The sequence below is a fragment of the Xyrauchen texanus genome, chromosome 41 (assembly GCF_025860055.1).
Source record: "Xyrauchen texanus isolate HMW12.3.18 chromosome 41, RBS_HiC_50CHRs, whole genome shotgun sequence".
NCBI lineage: Eukaryota > Metazoa > Chordata > Actinopteri > Cypriniformes > Catostomidae > Xyrauchen > Xyrauchen texanus.
Window position 1 is genome coordinate 3,397,124 of NC_068316.1, and position 20,964 is coordinate 3,418,087.

Consider the following 20,964-nt stretch of genomic DNA (forward strand, 5'->3'; position numbering starts at 1 on the left):
ACAAACGCTTTGTACTCCCCAGATTTGTTAGTAAAACGTGTGTATGTTAGTGAATTCCAAACATTCATAAAGTGGGGGCGTGTACACGTTTATTCACAATTATCATAATCCACGGCCATGAAAACACCATATAAGGAAGTCACCAAACTCGCTAATAAATGCTTTTAACATCTCTACGGAACAGTAATGATATCGTTTTTATGACTGAAGTGCATTCATATTGTAACATTTTGATTTTGTAAGCACAAAAGCATCTCAAAAAAGTGAGGGCTTACTGTCATCGCATGTTTTTGCTGTCATATGACGCTCTTTTGTTAATCAAACAGTTTAAGAAGTCAATAAAAATGGTTTGACATGAGTGTAAAAGATTTTTAATCCGGCAGGAGAATGTCCATCACTATTAACCTTCTCTGGTTCAGTTCGCAGCACATCACCAGCATCATTTGTGACACTTCTTGGGTAAATCATGATGGTAAGAGTGATATATTGCAACTGGAAGAATCTTCAGAGAAATTAATAGAATGCCTGAAGAAGATCTTTGACCGAAACACTATAAGATAATACAGAATTGCAAGCTATTCGAGAATATGCTGGCCTTTTCTATTTTTTTACTGTTGTATTGAGTACGCACCTGCCCGCGTTGTGTTTATTTATGGATATAACATCATTGGCATTGACCACACGCTATCATCTGAACACGATTTACCGGTGCCTATAATAAATTATGAAACATAAATTATAGAGCTTATACATATATATATATATATATATATATATACTGTATATATATATATATATATACAGGTGAAACTCGAAAAATTAGAATATCGTGCAAAAGTTCATTAATTTCAGTAATTCAACTTAAAAGGTGAAACTAATATATTATATAGACTCATTACAAGCAAAGTAAGATATTTCAAGCCTTTATTTGATATAATTTTGATGATTGTGGCTTACAGCTTATGAAAACCCCAAATTCAGAATCTCAGAAAATTAGAATATTGTGAAAAGGTTCAGTATTGTAGGCTCAAAGTGTCACACTCTAATCAGCTAAACACCTGCAAAGGGTTCCTGAGCCTTTAAATGGTCTCTCAGTCTGGTTCAGTTGAATTCACAATCATGGGGAAGACTGCTGACCTGACAGTTGTGCAGAAAACCATCATTGACACCCTCCACAAGGAGGGAAAGCCTCAAAAGGTAATTGCAAAAGAAGTTGGATGTTCTCAAAGTGCTGTATCAAAGCACATTAATAGAAAGTTAAGTGGAAGGGAAAAGTGTGGAAGAAAAAGGTGCACAAGCAGCAGGGATGACCGTAGCCTGGAGAGGATTGTCAGGGTAAGGCCATTCAAATGTGTGGGGGAGTTTCACAAGGAGTAGACTGAGGCTTCAAATGTCGTATTCCTCTTGTCAAGCCACTCCTGAACAACAAACAACGTCAGAAGCGTCTTACCTGGGCTAAAGAAAAAAATAACTGGTCTGTTGCTCAGTGGTCCAAAGTCCTCTTTTCTGATGAGAGCAAATTTTGCATCTCATTTGGAAACCAAGGTCCCAGAGTCTGGAGGAAGAATGGAGAGGCACACAATCCAAGATGCTTGAAGTCCAGTGTGAAGTTTCCACAGTCTGTGTTGGTTTGGGGAGCCATGTCATCGGCTGGTGTTGGTCCACTGTGCTTTATTAAGTCCAGAGTCAACGCAGCCGTCTACCGGGACATTTTAGAGCACTTCATGCTTCCTTCAGCAGACAAGCTTTATGGAGATGCTGACTTCATTTTCCAGCAGGACTTGGCACCTGCCCACACTGCCAAAAGTACCAAAACCTGGTTCAATGACCATGGTATTACTGTGCTTGATTGGCCAGCAAACTCACCTGACCTGAACCCCATAGAGAATCTATGGGGCATTGCCAAGAGAAAGATGAGAGACATGAGACCAAACAATGCAGAAGAGCTGAAGGCCGCTATTGAAGCATCTTGGTCTTCCATAACACCTCAGCAGTGCCACAGGCTGATAGCATCCATGCCACGCCGCATTGAGGCAGTAATTAATGCAAAAGGGGCCCAAACCAAGTACTGAGTACATATGCATGATTATACTTTTCAGAGGGCCGACATTTCTGTATTTAAAATCCTTTTTTTTTATTGATTTCATGTAATATTCTAATTTTCTGAGATTCTGAATTTGGGGTTTTCATAAGCTGTAAGCCATAATCATCAAAATTATATCAAATAAAGGCTTGAAATATCTTACTTTGCTTGTAATGAGTATATATAATATATTAGTTTCACCTTTTAAGTTGAATTACTGAAATTAATGAACTTTTGCACGATATTCTAATTTTTCGAGTTTCACCTGTATATGGTAAATGGTCTGCACTTATGTAGCACTTTTTTTTAACCTTAGATGTTACCAAAATGCTTTACACTGTGTCCCAGTCACCCATTCACTCACACATTCACACACCAATGATGGCAGAGCTGCCATGCAAGGCTCTAGCCTGCCATTGGGAGCAACTTGGGGTTCAGTGTCTTGCCCAAGGACACTTCGACATGTGGAGTCGTATGGGCCAGGAATCGAAGCACCAACCCTGCGATTGGCAGCCGACCCCCTCAACCACCTGAGCCACAGCCACCCCCCCAAAAAATCTTTTTTTTTAGACAAATCAAGCTCTTCTGCTGGAAAAATTATAAGCAGAGTTGGGAAAAAATATACTTTAAAATAAGTATAGGCTATGGTTTAAAAAAAATATTTTTTTTAAGCTATTTTATGTTATTCGTAAGATTAATTTCACTAATTTAATTATTAGTAAATTTTTTATTATTTATTTAATTTCACTTCTATCAAAACATAGTCTTGACAGTTTGCCTGAAAGAACACAACAGGTTCGGATGTCTTACGCACGATTTACACGTCGTCAGGAGCAGGTGTAAAATTTGTTCGTACCAACTTACGCTTTGAAAATACGAAAACTTTAAAATTAGAATGGCTTTACGAAAGATTTACACAAAAATTTGTTCTGCTCATGTTTCATGAATGAGGCATATTGTTAGTATTGTTACAACTGCAAAATCATCAAAAGATTTTAAATGTTGGGCCAGACAAGAAATATCACAAACTGGCTTTGCTGTAATGGTCACAAAAAGAATCATGAATAAACTCATACGTGTACAATTTTTACAAAATTAATTATTTGACACAGACAAGGAAAATAAAGTGGCTAGAGTTGCTCTGCACTGCATTAAAATAGACCGAAGTTGCCACAACAGACTCTTGCCTTGTAAACAGCTTCATTGGTTATAATTCTGTTTGCCTTTATGCATTTTAGTTTTGATGCATTGTCTCTTTCACACATAAACAGCATAGAAGTTTAAATTATAAAATTATAAGATCTGCAAAGTAGAATTTTAGACATCACTCCAAATAATATATATCACATTTTGGTCCAGCAGCAAAATCATTATAACATTTCCTGTATGTCTCGTATGTATATATCTGTATAGGCTTTGTTCCGTACAGTTGCTATGATGGTTCCAGATTATGGATTGATTGGAGAGATATCACTTTATTCAATGGGATTTACAGCATCCCGGAGGTAAAATCTATTCAGAGTCATCATTAAACACACTGAACGAGCTGTTTTATTTAACCAGTTATATTCAAGTTGATTCACTTCCTGGTGTCATGTTTTGCATGGCAGCCTGGCGCAGAAAATCGTGGCAACGTATCGCCTGTGCTCGGAGCAGCTCTCGTCTCAAGCGCACTACGATTACGGGATGCGTGCGGTGAAATCGGTCCTGACCGCAGCTGGAAATCTGAAACTCAAATACCCAGTTGAGGATGAGAGTGTTCTGCTGCTCAGGGCACTCATGGATGTCAACATGGCCAAGTTTCTCGCACAGGACTTACCTCTGTTTCAGGTGCGTGAGACTGTGTCTGTGTTGAATATAAATTGAGTTGTTTTCACATTTGGTTAGATTATTTTAAACTCAGGAGTAGATGATGCCTAAAAATGATAAGCATCGTTTGCTTCAGGATATTTTGTTCTTGTTTTAGGTTTTTGGTTAATTTGCATTCATTATATTGGTTTTTAATAGATTGTTTTTGTCACAGAATAAGTTTTAGGATATACTAATACAGCTAGCTTTCTGTGGATGGTAAATGTTGCAGCAAATAGTTGGAAATCCGGTGCATTCAAAATGAAAGACATTTTTTTGCCAAGAAAATAATGACAATGAATTAATTTAAATAGCGTAGGCATTAAATGAATTAAATTCGCTCATCAAAGGGACTCTTGTGTGAAAACACCCTTATAGTCACCACTCTGTTTTTCAATATGTTAATATAATTGTACTCTGATAATGAATGTGGTTAACGGTGATTGTCTTGTGTTTTTTGTAGGGCATCATCACAGATCTGTTTCCTGGAGTGGTGCTTCCCAAACCAGATTATGAGTTACTTTTAAAAGCTTTTCATGACAACATTGCCAAGATGAAACTGCAGCCTGTCCCATGGTTCATCAGCAAAATTATACAAGTACAAATAATATGATGAATAGAATTATATATCATTTCATAATACCTTTTTTTATATATTGTTTAAGTCTTTATTTAAGATCTGTATCTGATACATAATTTGTCATGAATATTGCCTAGGACATTTGAGACATTTACTTTTAGATACGGTTGTTGATCTAGCTAAAAGTATAATTATAAAATGATAGTTCTAAATCTGAGTGGAAGAGCAAAGTACACACACGTTATTTGATTTTATATGAAATGCACCAAGTTACTCAGTTTTACAGTTAGGCTTGTTTTTAGGAGAGTGTTTACTGTCTGTTTATGTGTGTTGTCCAATCAGATTTTACTGCCAGTGCAGCTTTAGAATTTTTAGCGTGTGTGTGTGTGTGTGTGTGTGTGTGTGTGTGTAGGTGTATGAAATGATGCTGGTCAGGCACGGCTTCATGATTGTTGGAGAACCAATGGGAGGAAAAACTTCAGCCTATAAAGTTTTGGCTGGATCTTTGGGAGACCTTTATAAGGGTAATCAATCAAAATCTAATTAATACATAATCAGTTTTAGGTTCAGTTTCAAGTCATTATGTTTGCTGACCTGTCAATAATTTCACTGGACCCATCAATGCATTTATAGCTACATAAGTGTTAAAAATCTTTTATCGGAACCCTTTGGAATTTACTTCATCAAAGTCCCAAGTATAGACAAAACGTCTTGTTTACTGTTGTAACCTCCATTCCCTGATGGAGGGAACGAGATGTTGTGTCGATGTAGTGACACTAGGGGTCGCTCTTGAGAGCCCTGAACACCTCTATTCTTTTGAGAAAAGGCCAATGAGAATTGGCAAGTGGAATTTGCATGCCACTCCCCTGGACATTCAAGTATAAAAGGAGAAGGAATGCCCACTCTCATTCAGGTTTTGTGCTGAGGAGCTGAGCGGGTAGTACAGCGTTGTGGCAAGAGGGGCACAACGTCTCATTCGCTCCATCAGGGAACGGAGGTTACAACAGTAACCATAACGTTCCCCTTCTGTCACTCACTCAACATTGTGTCGATGTAGTGACACTAGGGGTCGCTATAAAAAAATGCCACAACAGCTGAACTGTGTTACATGAACTGCTGATGCAGGGGCAAGCAAGCTGATGCATGTGTAATAGCAGGTGCATCAGTCTGCACGTAACCTCTCCCAACTACCCCAAAAAGACGCCATGTCAAGGGGAACACAATGTGCTTAAGCTAACAATACACAAACAATTATTCTCTTTCGTGTCTTTATTGAACATGTCCCACATCCCACTAAAAATTAACAATAACCCTTGGATTTAATAACAAAGCATTTCCGGTAGCTGCGGATTAGACTTACACAACGTTAAGAAGGAATTGTGGATCATTCTTCCTTACAGAACAGCAATCTCTATTAGGTTGAAGTCTGGACTCCAAAAGGTGCATTTACTTTTTTTCAAATCATTTTGTAGTGGATTTACTTTGATGTTTAGGGTCATTGTCCTGCTGCATCACCCAACTTCTACTGAGCTTCAGCTGGTCCACACCCAACCTGACATTATCCTGTAGAATATCTTGATAAACATGGAAATTAATTTTCCCCTCGATGATGACAAGCAGTTCAGGTCCCAAAGCAGCAAAGCAGCCCCAAATCATGATGTTCCCTCCACCGTATTTCACCGTTGGGATGATGTTTTCATGTTGGTGTAAAGTGCCCTTTTTATGTCATACGTTGTGCTGCGTGTTCTTCCCAAACAATTCAACCGTAGTTTCATCAGTCCACAAAATGTTTGGAGTGTCAAGTTGGTCTTTGGCAAAATTTTGGCGTGCACTAAGATTTTGGTTGGAAAGCAGAGGCTTCCATCGTGGTCTCCTGCCATTGACACATGCCTGTTTGATGTTTTCCATATAGTAGACTCATGAACAGCGATGTTAACCAGTTTCAATGATTCACTTTAAGTCTTTATCTGTTAAATTAGGTTTCTGTTGTACCTCATTGAGTATTCTGTGGTGTGCCCTTTGAGTCATCTAGGCTGGACGGCCACTTCTAGAGAGAGTACCCACAGTACTAAATCATCATTTATAGACAATTTTCTAACTGTGGGCAGATGAATATCTGAGTTCTTTAAGATAACTTTATAACCCTTTTCAGCTTTAAGCAAAGCAACATTTCTTGATTGTAGGTCTTCTGAGATCTCTTTTTTTGAGAGGCATGGTCCACATCAGCAGATGCCTCATGTGAATAGCAAACTCAAAATGTTTGAGTGCTTTTTATAAGTCAAAGTAGCTCTAACCCACACCTTCAAACTTGTTTCATTAATTGCCAGGTTTGCCAACTCCTGACTCTGATTAGCTTTTGTGTATGTCTTTAGCTTAGGGATTCACATAATTTTTCCAACTAACACTGTGAATGTTTGAATGATGTATTCAATATGTACAAGAACAATACAAATATTTGTGTGTTATTACTTAAATCAGATTGTGTTTGTTCATAATCGTAATTTAGATGAAGATCAAACCAGATTTTAAGACAAATTTATACATAAATGCAGGTAATTCCCAAGGGTTCACATACTTTTTCTTGATACTGTCTATATGTCAGAAAGAAACATATTTATATTTATCATTGAGGATTAAGGTTTCTTTATAAAAAAAAAACAAGTTACAACAATTAATGTGGAATTTTCAACCCATTCTGACGGATGCTTCTAAGATTGCCACAAGTAATTTTCACAAATTAAAAACATCCTCATCTTTGTTAGCAAGCTAGAAATCTTAACTTTACCTTGGTGCCATATTAACATAGTAATTCACAACAGCAATGTTTAATACATCACACAAAACCAAATGTTTACGTTTATAAGGCATGAAAACACACGATCAACAGTTGTAAGATGTAGTGAAAGCAGAGCAGAGTACCATGTTTCCTTTATATCTTAGTGTGTGTGTGTTTTTTGTTTTTATAGAAGGGCTGATGGAGGAGTTTGCAGTAGATTTCCGCATTATTAATCCGAAGGCAATCACTATGGGTCAACTCTACGGTTGTTTTGATCCGGTGAGTCACGAATGGTCAGATGGCGTTTTGGCCACCTCATTCAGACAACAGGCCCAGTCCACCTCAGACAACCGCCAGTGGATCATTTTTGACGGGCCCATAGATGCCGTCTGGATTGAGAACATGAACACGGTTTTGGATGACAACAAGAAGGTACATTTGAATATTCCAGGGCTTAGCTTGGAGTGGTGGTGGTATAGTGGGCTAAAGCACATAAAGGTAATCAGAAGGTTGCTGGTTCGATCCCCACAGCCACCACCATTGTGTCCTTGAGCAAGGCACTTAACTCCAGGTTGCTCTGGGGGGATTGTCCCTGTAATAAGTGCACTGTAAGTCACTTTTGATAAAAGCGTCTGCCAAATGCATAAATGTAAATGTAAATGTAGATTTGGTGCTAGTTTCAAATATAATGAAGGGTATTTCCTGTTGAATAGCTCTGTCTGATGAGTGGAGAGATCATTCAGATGAGTCCTAAAATGAGTCTGATCTTTGAGCCTGCCGATCTCGAGCAGGCATCACCTGCTACTGTGAGCAGGTAACCAAACATACACTCTCCTGCTTCATACTGAATGTTGAAATAATGCTCTAATTAAGCTAGGGCTGCAAATAACCTTTATATTATAACGTCTGTCAATTATTTCCTTAAAGCCACATTTTAATTTTCTGCATTTTAATTGAAAAAGCATGTTATTTCCATATACTGCCCAATGCTGTCCTTGCCAAATTTCTCCAATGCTCACCAAATTTAAGGCTATAAGGTAAAAAAGCAGTTTAAAATGCAGCAGGACGCAGCTTAAATCACTAAATTGTAGTAATAAAGTAAAACAAAGGTACAAATGAGTTGTTAGTAATAAAATATATTTGTTTTTACAGTGTGGGTTCAATAATCAGACTATTAGTGTAGATTTTGCACACGTTTTAACTTTTTTAAGCTTCCTTTTACTGTAGATTGACCAGGGCTTGTCATAGAGTTTATGTGTTGTTTATAGGTGTGGTATGATCTATATGGAGCCACATCAGTTGGGCTGGATGCCTCTCAGAGACTCTTATATTAACACATTACCTGAGAGTCTGGCAGATGAACACAGAACACTGGTGAGAAAGACAGTCATACACAATGTCTTAATGTATTGTGTTGCTTGTAATGAGCAGATATAGTTTCTGTACGTCATATTGGTTTACTGATGGCCTGTATGTGCATTTATTGTAGATTACTGATCTCTTTAACTGGCTGGTTGAACCGTGTTTGGAGTTCATTTACCACGAGTGCAGTTTCTTAGTTCAAACATCACCTATTCACCTGGCCAATAGTCTGATGCACCTGTATACCTGCCTACTGGGTACACTGATACACACATTAATACATGTACATTATTCATAAACTGTACTCACACACTTGCACACCTGCATCATTTTCAGTATAGATGTATATTTTTACAATTAATGAAACTGATTTATATGCTGTAGATGTAATACCATTTGTATTCCAGGGTATGTACAGTAACATTGTTCCATTTTAATCCATTCAAGCGTAAATACAGAGAATTTTTAAGGGTTTACAATTGTTTTTTTCAAATGGTCCTTCATCCTTTCACACTTTAAGTGTTAAACTCACATTCTAAATTAATTGTGGTTTGTGTTGATGTGTGTAGATGAGATTTTTCAGTCAGTGCAGGAAGGAGCTGAATCCATGACGAGCCAGCAGGTGACGCTGTGGCTGCAGGGTCTGTTCCTGTTCGCAGTGGTGTGGAGTTTGGGCGGAACCGTCAGTGGCAACAGCAGGAAGAAGTTTGACGTGTTCTACCGAAGCCTTATCATGGGCACAATCAACGATCACCCTCGACCCCAGAGTGTTAAACTCACCAAGAACAACGTCTTCCCTGAGAGAAGTGCGCGTAATGTTTTTGGTTGAATATTTAACGACAAGGTTCCTAGGTCATGAAAAAACCTGGAAAAAACACAGAAGTCACAGAATTTAAGAAAAATCCCCCTTTCTTTTTTTTTTATCCCAATTTGGCATACCTAATTCCCAATGTGCTTTTTAAGTCCTTTTGGTCATGTGGTGATTCGCCACAATCCGTGTCTGAGACCGTCAATCCGTGCATCTTATCACATGGCTTGTTGAGCACCTAGCGTGTGTGGAGGTTTCACTCCATCCACCGCAGCATCCATCCACGCTCAACTCACCACCGAGAACGAATCACATAGCGACCACGAGGAGGTTACCCCATGTGACTCTACCCTCCCTAGCAACCGGGCCAATTTGGTTGCTAAGGAGACCTGACTGGAGTCACTTAGCACGCTCTGGGTTCCAAACTAGCGAACAAGCAAACTCCAGTGGTGATAGCAAGCGACTTTAATTACTATACTATAGTGTTTATTTTAGGGCTTTAAATCAATAAAACATTTAAATTGAATTAATTACATGGTATGACGATTATTTAATTGTATTAATCGCATATATAAATAATTGCAGAGAAAGCCCCTCAAATAACAATAATTTAATATATAATGATTAAATAATTATACATAGTTATATTTATATAATTACAAATAAAATATATATTATAAAAATAATACAGATCATTAAAATGCATTACATGATTTTGGCACACATGAAGCATAAAAAAAAAACACTATAAAAAGTGGCTTTAGAATGCAATATATTGTTTATTTCCATATTATTGAGCGTAAGACCTTCAGTTGGCCTACAGTTCACAGCAACTGAATTCATCAATCAGTCCGAGTCTGGCTTGTCTCATTATGTGTCAATGCACACCTGCATCAGACGGACACTTTAGGAGCCTCTCGGTTGCGTTATAAACATACAGTTTTTAAGGTTGCTGTGTTAATTTAAACGAAGTTTGAAACTTAGAAAAACACATCTTGAGAGCTCTGCCTTTGGATTTGTGCTCCATCAAGCTGTGTTTGTATGCAAGAATGTGTTCTCATCTTGTGTTGACTGATCCCAGGTGGTATTCCAAGCTTGAATGGCCCAGATTGAAGGAATATTCCTTATTGCGGTCCGTGGCATGACTAAGTGTCTACATTTTTTTAATGCTTTATTTTTTATATAATTAATCGCACTGAACTAATGCATTAAATCGACAGCCCTAATTTATTTATATTTCTAGTTATGCTCAACTCTAAAATATTTCTCAATTTTGGCTAGAAATACTTATTTTTATGTGCAATGTCTATGAAATGATTTGAAAAATCATTTCAGTACTAATCAGTATTCATGAGCTAATGGAACAGTCATGGAAATGTATTGGTTAGAAGGTATGGCAAGCTTGAGAACAATTCAGTTAAATTGTTTAATAATCAAAAATATAACCAGTCTCTTTGGATACTTCAGGTATAAAGGGCCTGCTAAAACTTCACACTTGAAAACAAGGCTCTTGATTTGATGGATCTTGCTAATCAGTTGACACATCAGGAATTTTCATATACCATAACTCTTAAAGCATTATTACATAAAGTACATTTTTTCATCGCTAAATCGCAGATATAATGCATCTTTATGAATCTTATCAGCTTTCTGTTTGTTTTGTTCTCCACACAGGTACTGTGTATGATTATTATTTCCATAAGCAGGGCACAGGCCAATGGAACAACTGGACAGAATACATCAGTATAGAGGACAGAGTCATACCTGCTGGTGCAAAAGTAAGTACACTACATCCAAATGTACACAATTATGTACAATTAAGAACGAACCAAATTATAGCGACCACGAGGAGGTTACCCCATGCGACTCTACCCTCCCTAGCAACCAGGCCAATTTGGTTCCTTAGGAGTCCTGGCTGGAGTCACTCAGCACACCCTGGATTCGACCTGCGACTCAAGAGGTTGTAGTCAGCGTCAATAGTCACTGAGCTACCCAGGCCCCTACCTGAAGTTATTTTTGAGACATGGAGCAGCAGTCAAGGACGTTCGTCCAGAGCACGTTTACATAGGAAAACAGAGCAGACGTATGCAAATATGCTTCGGTGTGAACAGCCCCTAATTCACGGGCAAAACAAGTTCAGAAGTCCTGTATATTTTTTCATAAATTACAAACCCGAACCCAATGTCCTACTTGAAAAACTGACTAGAACCTGGCGGACCTCTAACGTGAACCGCTTTAAGAACGCTGACAACAACATATTCGCGCATGGACCCAGAACACCATGTCACACCTCAAGTGGTTTTTGCAGAGCTTTCCTACCAGGGCGGGCCTCTCAATTGCATGGTTTGCATGGTGGTTAAAACCACTACTGTTCTCAATCTGTGTGTGTTACTTGTGCTATTACTCTTTCTCTCAGATTTCTGATCTCATCATACCCACGGCAGAAACGTCACGGCAGCTGTTTTTCCTCAAGACGTATCTGTCCCACGAGGTGCCCATGCTGATTGTGGGACCCACAGGAACGGGCAAGTCTGTGATCAACAACAACTTCCTGCTATCACTGCCCAAGGAGCGCTACACTCCTATCTGCATCAACTTCTCAGCCCGAACCTCTGCCAATCAAATCCAGGACATCATCATGTCCAAACTAGACCGGCGCCGTAAGGGTGTGTTTGGGCCACCAGTGGGGAAGAAATGCATTATCTATGTTGGTAAGAACTACATTTAGATAAAAAATGGATGTGTATATCTTTAACTCCCCTCTAGGGACTGTTTTGTAATGTATATAATGTAAAAAGTCTGATATTTATTTTCTGTTTTAATGGTTTTGGTACAACAATGATTGCAAATGTTGTTTCTTTAGATGACCTGAACATGCCTGCAAAGGAGATATATGGTGCTCAGCCGCCTATTGAACTTCTGCGGCAGTGGATCGATCATAGTCATTGGTACGATAAAAAAGACACCTCCAGATTGGACATTGAGGATGTGCTGTTCATGTCTGCTATGGGGCCCCCTGGTGGAGGCAGAAACGACATAACAGGTATTTTTCTGATCTGAAATGGTTATTATGAGACAGTCGTAGTCATTTTGTTCCTTGTCATTTTTTTTTTATCTGTCCCCTTACAGGACGATTAACACGGCATCTAAATGTCATATCAATTGACTCATTTGATGATGAGACTCTCAGTAACATCTTCACATCCATCACAGACTGGCACTTCAGCAATGGCTTTGATGCCACTTTTTACAGGTGTGTAGATGTACCTGTGTATTGGCCATATCTGCTATTTCCTCATCTAAAAATGTTAAATATGTCTGGTTATGTGTGTTTGTATCAGGTTGGGTAAAATAATGGTTCAAGCAACTATGGCGGTGTATAAGGATGCGATTGAGAGTTTTCTCCCCACTCCATCTAAATCTCACTATATCTTCAACCTGCGAGATTTTGCAAGGGTGATAAGAGGTGTAATGCTCTGTCCATCAGCGCACATGCAGGTAAACACACATATACTGTATATAAAGGCTTGATAAATAAAAGTTTCTTATAAACAGTTTTCAGATTCTTTCTTTTTTATATTTGTTGTTCTCCAGGATGGTGATAAGCTAATCCGCTTATGGATCCATGAGGTTTATCGTGTGTTTTATGATCGACTGATTGATAATAGTGACAGAGAGAAGTTTTTTAACATTGTTAAAGAGAGGACATTAGCGTATTTCAAACAAAGCATGGACAAGGTAATAGCAACATAGGACAGAACATAAATCTATTTGTCTTTTTTAAGTCAGGTTATGTGTAAATCTGAAAAATTTATTTACTTTTTTGCTTTGTCTCTTTGCCACTTGTCAGCTCCTAGGTCATCTCACTCTGTCTGGTAAAGTTGAAGACGACAGCATTCGCAGTCTGTTTTTTGGCGACTACGGCAAACCAGACTCGGCCAGTAAACCTTACGATGAGATCATTGATTTGCGCACAGTAACGCAGGTGATGGAGTTCTACCTCGGTGAGTTTAATAACATCAGCAAAGCACCCATGAACCTCGTCATGTTCCAGTTCGCCATCGAGCACATCTCGCGAATCTGTCGCGTGCTAAAACAAGACAATGGTCACGTTCTGCTAGTCGGCATTGGCGGTTCTGGACGACAGAGTGCCACTAAACTCGCCACTTTTATTAACGACTATGAGCTATTTCAGATCGAACTGACCAAGAACTATAGCATGTCAGACTGGCGTGACAATCTAAAGCACCTGATGCTCAAAGCAGGGATAGAGGGCAGAAAAACAACATTCCTCTTTAGCGACAACCAAATAAAGGACGAAGCCTTCGTTGAGGACATCAACATGCTGCTGAACACAGGAGACGTGCCAAACATCTTCCCAGCAGACGAACGTGCTGATATCATCGATAAGATCCAGGGAATTGCACAAATTGAAGGGAGGAAAATGGACATAACGCCTCTCTCCATGTACAACTTTTTTATCGACAGAGTCAAAGCCAACCTTCATATTGTTCTGGGTACTGTATTCTCGTACACACACACACAAACTGTTAGGGGCGAATTATTCACTAAACAGTCACGGCACTTTTGTGCGTGCAAAAAACTTAATTTGCAATGAGGTTGCAATCAAGTTTAACCAGGTGCTATCAGCACTGAAATAGCACTGCCGTGAGTATTTAAATGACGTCTTTGTCATATATTTCAGCGCAAACATGGCTCCTTTCTTTATAAATTTAGGCTCATTAAAGATTGCACTTTTTATTCACAAAACTCTGCTATTTGCTTGCTGCAATGAACAGCACGCTATTAAAGAAGGTGGTAAACTGAATTTCATTTAAAATAAATGTTTGTGTATATGGTAATGCCAAGTCAAATGTCAGAATAACACAGTATTTTAGTTCAACACAGACAATTGTGTAATTGCATATAAATCTGCATGTGTGTCCAATAGCAATGAGCCCAATTGGTGAAGGCTTCCGCAATCGTTTGAGGATGTTCCCGTCGCTGATAAACTGCTGCACCATCGACTGGTTTCAAACCTGGCCCAAAGACGCCCTGGAGATGGTCGCCAACAAGTTCCTTGAGGATGTGGACTTGGAAGATAACATCAGGACAGAGTGCGCTCATGACCCTGGGTTTATTACGTATTAAAGATAATGGTTTTAGGACTTTCAAGAGATTGTCTGTTTGACTGTTTTATATTCATACAATTTAAACTCCATCAACAGCATTTGTGGCAAAATCTCGTTTACCACTGAAAATTATTTTCTTGTTTTTAAAAATTCAGTTATGGTAACTTTAGTTTGAATTCTTTGCACAAAATAAAAAAGCAGTTCAACAAATACAGTGGAAAGAAAAAGTATGTGAACCCTTTGGAATCAGCTGGTTGTTTTGCATTAGTTGGTCATAAAATGTGATCTCATCTTCATCAAAGTAACGAGTATAGACAAACACAATGTGCTTAAGCTAACAACACACAAACCATTATAATCGTTCATGTCTTTATTAAAAACATCCCATTAAACATTCACAGTGATGTGGAAAAAGTAAGTGAACCCTTGGATTTAATAACTGGTCGATCCTGCTTTGGCAGCAATAAATACAGCATTTATGGTAGCTGCGGATTAGACCTGCTCAGCGTTCAGAAGAAATTTTGGACCATTCTTCCTTACAGAACTGCTTCAGCTCAGCCATATTCTTACTAGGCCTGGTGTGAACGGCTCTCTTTAGGTCATTCCATAGCATCTCTATTGGGTTAAGGTCTGGGCTCTGACTGGGACACTCCAAAAGGTGGATTTACTTTTTTTGAAATCATTCTGTAGTGGATTTACTTCGTTGTTTAGGGTCATTGTCCTGCTGCATCACCCGACTTCTACTGAGCTTCAGCTGGTGCACAGCCACCCTGATATTATCCTGTAGGATATCTTGATCAACTTGGGAATTCATTTTCCCTCGATGAGATCTTCAAAAAATGACTAACAAATACATCTTTTCCATGAGCACTTGACTATGCACTCATTTTTTATCTAAATTGGATACTACTATTCTGATGCTAGTGAAACTTTGTAATGCAGCACTTTCCGTACTGCTGTCTCCTTAAGATGAATTGCTTATGATGTATTATTCCTCTCTTGTAAGTCGCTTTGTATAAATGCACCTGCCAAATGAATAAATGTAATAACCCACACCTTCAAACTTGTTTCATTAATTGGATGTCAGGTTTGCCAACTCCTGACTCTGATTAGCTTTTGTTGACATCATTAGCCTAGGGGTTCACATACTTTTTCCAACCTACACTGTGAATGTTTGAATGATGTATTCAATATGTAAAATAACAATACAATATATTTGTGTGTTATTGGTTAAAACAGATTGTGTTTGTTTATTATTGTAACTTAGATGAAGATCAAACCATAATTGAAGACAAATTTATACTTAAATACAGGTAATTCTAAAAGGTTAACATACTTTTTCTTGCCACTGTAGAACAGAACGCAGATGCCTGGAGATGCATTTTTAACTTTTTAATTTCACACAGCATTTGAGAAATGTGGTCGACATAATTTTTTGTGGTAGTCAACATTATGCCACAAATGCTGTCAATAATGCTAACTTGTATTGAACCCTGAACATTCCTTTAAGGTCTTTGTGTTGTCGTGGACCCATTTGCTAATCTATAATGTCACACTAATGCATAAGAATTCAAATACTAAGGCTGACACTGTCTGTTTGCATCCTCTCGCTCTTTTTTTTATTACTGTTAGGGTGGTTGAAATGTGTAAAACGTTCCAGGAGAGTGTGAGAGAGCTGTCTGAACGGTATTACGCGCAGTTGCGCAGACATTATTACGTCACTCCTACCTCTTATCTGGAGCTCATCCTGACCTTTAAAGCGCTGCTCAACTCTAAACGTAATGAAGTGAATGACCTCAGGAATCGCTACATAGTTGGCTTGCAGAAACTAGACTTTGCTGCATCTCAGGTGAGAGAACAAACGCTTTACCAGTTGTTTTATATTACGCCACATATTACTGTGCTGAGGAGTGAAGGCCAACAAACCTGTATTTAATAAAAATTAAATAGACAAAGGAAGAGTGTGGAGAAACATGGATGGAGGCAGTTTTACAAATATATTTATAATTCAAATTCAGATTGGCCTTTCCTTTAGCAAAAGTAATGTGAAATGTGTCTTTGTTTTGCACAATTAATTCAAAATTTGAGAAAAATGATGTCAACTACAAACAAATAAAATCAGATTAAGTTTATTTTTTTTTATTGTTTTAATCTATGTGAGCCCTAGAATTTCATTAGTGTTCATATAGTCTACTAGAGGACGTAGAAGATATTGGTGTTTACATTGTTATTTTTGTGTGTGGTGCTCAGGTAGCCGTGATGCAGCAGGAGTTGACAGCGTTACAGCCGGAACTGATCGAGACCGCTAAAGAGACCGATAAGATGATGGTAAAGATCGAAAAAGAGACGCTGGACGTTGATGCAAAGAAAGAGCTTGTCAGTGCTGATGAGAAAGTGGCCAATGAAGCAGCAGCTGCTGCTAAAGCTATCAAGGTAACTAAAGACTGGAAACATGCATTTATGAAGCAACCTTTGTTGCAGTGCTTTGACAAAGGTATGATTGAGAAGTTTAAATTGACCGATTTCTTGACGGATAGGATGAGTGTGAGGGGGATCTTGCAGAAGCGATGCCAGCACTGGAAGCGGCTCTTGCAGCTCTGGACATATTGAAACCAGCTGATATCACTGTCCTAAAGAGCATGCAGAACCCTCCTGGTCCTGTCAAACTTGTCATGGAGTCCATCTGTATTATGAAGGGCATCAAGCCCGAGAGAAAACAAGACCCTGGTGGATCAGGTAACAGAATGTGGCACAGATAGAAGTTAGCCTATTGTATTCTGAATAGTTCTTGCTTTAGAGATTTATTAATGTAAAGGACAATAGAAGGATATTTCAAAGGATATTACATTGCGTGTAGCGTGTTTCTGACGGAAACAGTGTTTTCACCATATAAGTTATGCAACGCAAATTACGCAAATTCTGACTAGCACATCATTTAGTTCAAGTTTCTTCTTCTGTTTATATATTGCACTGTTAATATTTTACAGTATCTCATCATAATTTAATCAACTGTATATAAACGAACGTTTTCATCAGTGATTTCGTTGACGAGATTAATGCTGGTTTTAAGCATAAACCTTGCTAAACCTCTTTTGTTATACATACAGAGATAGACAACACTTAAAGAGATAATAACCCCCCTCTCCCCGTTTGACCATAGATTTACTTATATTGTATCTTTGCTTGTATATTTTATAAACTTTTTTTCTACACAGGAAAGATGATAGAGGACTACTGGGGGCCGTCGAAGAAGGTTCTAGGTGACATGAAATTCCTTGAGAGTTTAAAGACGTTCAACAAGGACAATATACCTGCCGCTAACATCAAGAAAATCAGAGAAAAGTTTGTAGACCATCCGGATTTTCAGCCCTCAATAATCAAAAGCGTGTCTTCTGCTTGCGAGGGGCTCTGCAAATGGGTGCGTGCCATGGAAGTGTACGAGCGTGTGGCAAAGGTCGTTGCCCCTAAGAAAGAGCGGTTGCAGTCTGCAGAGGCGGAGTTAGCTGTTCAGATGCAGATGCTCGCCGTAAAACGCGCTGAGCTAAAAGAAGTGGAGGATCGCTTGCAATCTCTGAATGACACATTCGAGGGAATGATACAGAAGAAGAAGAGCCTCGAGGAGAACATTGAGCTCTGTTCTCAGAAACTGATACGAGCTGAAAAACTGATCGGTGGACTCGGTGGAGAAAAGGACAGGTGGACGGAGGCTGCACGGCTACTCGGCATCAGGTACAACAACCTGACAGGCGATGTGCTCTTGTCGTCGGCCATCGTGTCGTACCTTGGCGCATTCACGGTCGACTACCGTGTGGAGTGCCAGCGAGAGTGGCACAAGCTTTGCAATGTGAAGAAAGTGCCATGTTCTAAGGACTTCACTCTTGGCAGCACTCTTGGAAATCAGGTGCTGATTCGGTCATGGCAGATTGCTGGATTGCCTGTCGACTCTTTCTCCACTGATAACGGAATTATTGTCTCAAACTCTCGCCGTTGGCCATTGATGATCGACCCACAGGGCCAAGCCAACAAGTGGATCAAAAACATGAACAAATCCAACAAACTCTCGGTCATTAAACTTTCAGAAAGCAACTACGTCCGCACACTTGAGAATGCCATCCAGTTTGGCTTGCCAGTTCTCCTCGAAAATGTTGGTGAGGAGCTGGATGCAGTTTTAGAGCCAGTTCTCCTGAAACAGACCTTCAAGCAACAGGGTGTAGAATACATGAGGCTGGGCGAGAACACTGTGGAATATTCAAAGGACTTTCGGTTCTACATAACAACAGGTTTGCGGAACCCACACTACCTGCCAGAGGTGGCTGTGAAAGTTTGTCTTTTGAACTTCATGATCACACCATTGGGACTTGAAGATCAGCTGTTAGGGATTGTTGCCTCCAAGGAGAAGCCAGAGCTCGAGGAGAAGAAGAATCAGTTGATTCTTGAGAGTGCTGCCAACAACAAGCGGTTGAAGGAGATTGAGGATAAAATCCTGCACGTCCTCTCTTCTTCAGAGGGGAACATTCTAGAGGACGAAACAGCCATCCAAGTTCTCTCATCTTCTAAGGTCTTGTCAGAAGAGATTTCAGAGAAGCAGAAAATCGCAAGTATGACCGAAAATCAGATTGACGAAACGCGTATGGGCTACCGTCCGGTTGCAGAACACTCTTCTATACTGTTCTTTTGCATCTCAGAACTTGCAAACATCGATCCAATGTACCAATACTCACTCATGTGGTTCATCAACCTGTACCTACAGTCCATCGCTCAGAGCGCCCCTAGTGATGACCTACAGATCCGCATAGCCAACATCCTGGAAAACTTCACCATGCGCGTCTACCGTAACGTGTGTCGCTCTCTGTTTGAAAAAGACAAGCTTCTGTTCTCCCTGCTTCTGACCGTTGGGATCATGCAGGGCAAAGGCCAAGTCGATGACGTTGTCTGGCGCTTTCTTCTCACAGGAGGCGTTGCTCTTGAAAACCCATATCCCAACCCAGCCCCGGAGTGGCTTTCAGACAAATCCTGGTCAGAGGTAGTGCGAGCTTCCGAACTACCGCATCTAGAAGGATTGTTTGAACATGTGCTGGAGAACATTACATTGTGGAAGCATATTTATGATGCAAGTCATCCACAAGAGGAGCAGTTATCAGGGAAGTGGCAAACACTTGTGGGTATGGACCGCATGGTGGTGCTGCGCTGTTTCAGACCAGATAAACTTGTTTTAGCGGTGCAGCAGTTTATCGTAGACAACATGGGCCGCTCATACATTGAGCCACCAACGTTTGACCTGGCGGAGAGCTACAATGACTCAAACTGCTGTTCACCACTCATCTTCGTGCTCTCTCCAGGAACAGACCCTACTGCAGGTAAAGACATTTGTCCAGTTCATATTGTGCTTGCTAAGGCAATCATCACTATAACAATCTCTCATAATTAAAATTAGGGATTCAAACAAGTTTTCATGTATTGTCCAATTATTGTTCCATATTTGTCACCTTGGTTTAAAGGTTCAAATCATAAAGCTGTTTTGTTTGTGTGAATCACATCTATCTCTCTCTCTCTCTCTCTCTCTCTCTCTCTCTCTCTCTCTCTCTCTCTCTCTGTCTATCCACTGTTTTGCTCTGTTTGTTTCTTAGGACTGCTGAAGTTTGCCGATGACCTAGGAATGGGCGGCAGTAAAACCCAGACGATCTCTCTAGGTCAGGGTCAAGGTCCAGTGGCTGAAAAGCTGATTGAAGCAGCACTGACAGATGGCACCTGGGTTGTGCTGCAGAACTGCCACCTCGCAACCAGCTGGATGCCAGCTTTGGAGAAGATTTGTGAGGAGGTCATCACACCTGAGCACACACACACCAGCTTTAGGTACGAATGTCAACATGTGCATATCTAACCCACAGATTTAGATAAACTGACATGACTGAAACCACATCATACTCAGCTATTAAAGGGATAGTTTACACAAAAATGTTTAATTCTCTCATCATTTAGTCACACTCATGCCATCCCACATGTGAATGACTTTCTTTCTTCTGCTGAACACAAGTAAAGATTTTTAGAAGAATATTTCAGCTCTATTGGTCCAATGCAAGTGAACTGTGATCAGACCTTTGAAACTCCAAAAATCACATAAAGGCAGCATAAAAGTAATCCATAAGACTCCAGTGGTTTAATCCATATCTTCAGAAGCGATATGATAGGTGTGAGTGAGAAACTGATACATTTTTAATAATTTTTTATTATAAATTTCCTCTTCCTCTTTCTTTATATTTTGAAAGTGAGAGTGGAGATTTATGGTAAATGGTCTGCACTTATATAGCACTTTTTCTAACCTCAGAGTTTACCAAAGCACTTTACACTGTGTCCCAATCACCCATTCACACACAC

General features: G+C 39.5%; 1 protein-coding gene across 1 annotated transcript in view; it reads left to right on the forward strand.

Annotated features, from left to right (window-relative positions):
- The window catches only part of dnah3 (dynein axonemal heavy chain 3), a 60,784-nt gene that overhangs the window by 27,995 nt on the left and 11,825 nt on the right, over positions 1-20,964 (forward strand). Inside the window, exons 31-52 of the mRNA XM_052113504.1 lie at positions 3,497-3,588; positions 3,694-3,913; positions 4,395-4,529; positions 4,924-5,035; positions 7,478-7,719; positions 8,001-8,101; positions 8,556-8,661; positions 8,777-8,906; positions 9,219-9,455; positions 11,132-11,235; positions 11,874-12,168; positions 12,321-12,500; positions 12,587-12,710; positions 12,799-12,955; positions 13,052-13,195; positions 13,308-13,974; positions 14,409-14,574; positions 16,222-16,438; positions 16,840-17,022; positions 17,127-17,325; positions 17,805-19,946; positions 20,217-20,442. Coding sequence (XP_051969464.1) covers positions 3,497-3,588; positions 3,694-3,913; positions 4,395-4,529; positions 4,924-5,035; positions 7,478-7,719; positions 8,001-8,101; positions 8,556-8,661; positions 8,777-8,906; positions 9,219-9,455; positions 11,132-11,235; positions 11,874-12,168; positions 12,321-12,500; positions 12,587-12,710; positions 12,799-12,955; positions 13,052-13,195; positions 13,308-13,974; positions 14,409-14,574; positions 16,222-16,438; positions 16,840-17,022; positions 17,127-17,325; positions 17,805-19,946; positions 20,217-20,442 — 6,179 coding nt within the window. The remainder of the gene's footprint in view (positions 1-3,496; positions 3,589-3,693; positions 3,914-4,394; positions 4,530-4,923; positions 5,036-7,477; positions 7,720-8,000; positions 8,102-8,555; positions 8,662-8,776; positions 8,907-9,218; positions 9,456-11,131; positions 11,236-11,873; positions 12,169-12,320; positions 12,501-12,586; positions 12,711-12,798; positions 12,956-13,051; positions 13,196-13,307; positions 13,975-14,408; positions 14,575-16,221; positions 16,439-16,839; positions 17,023-17,126; positions 17,326-17,804; positions 19,947-20,216; positions 20,443-20,964) is intronic.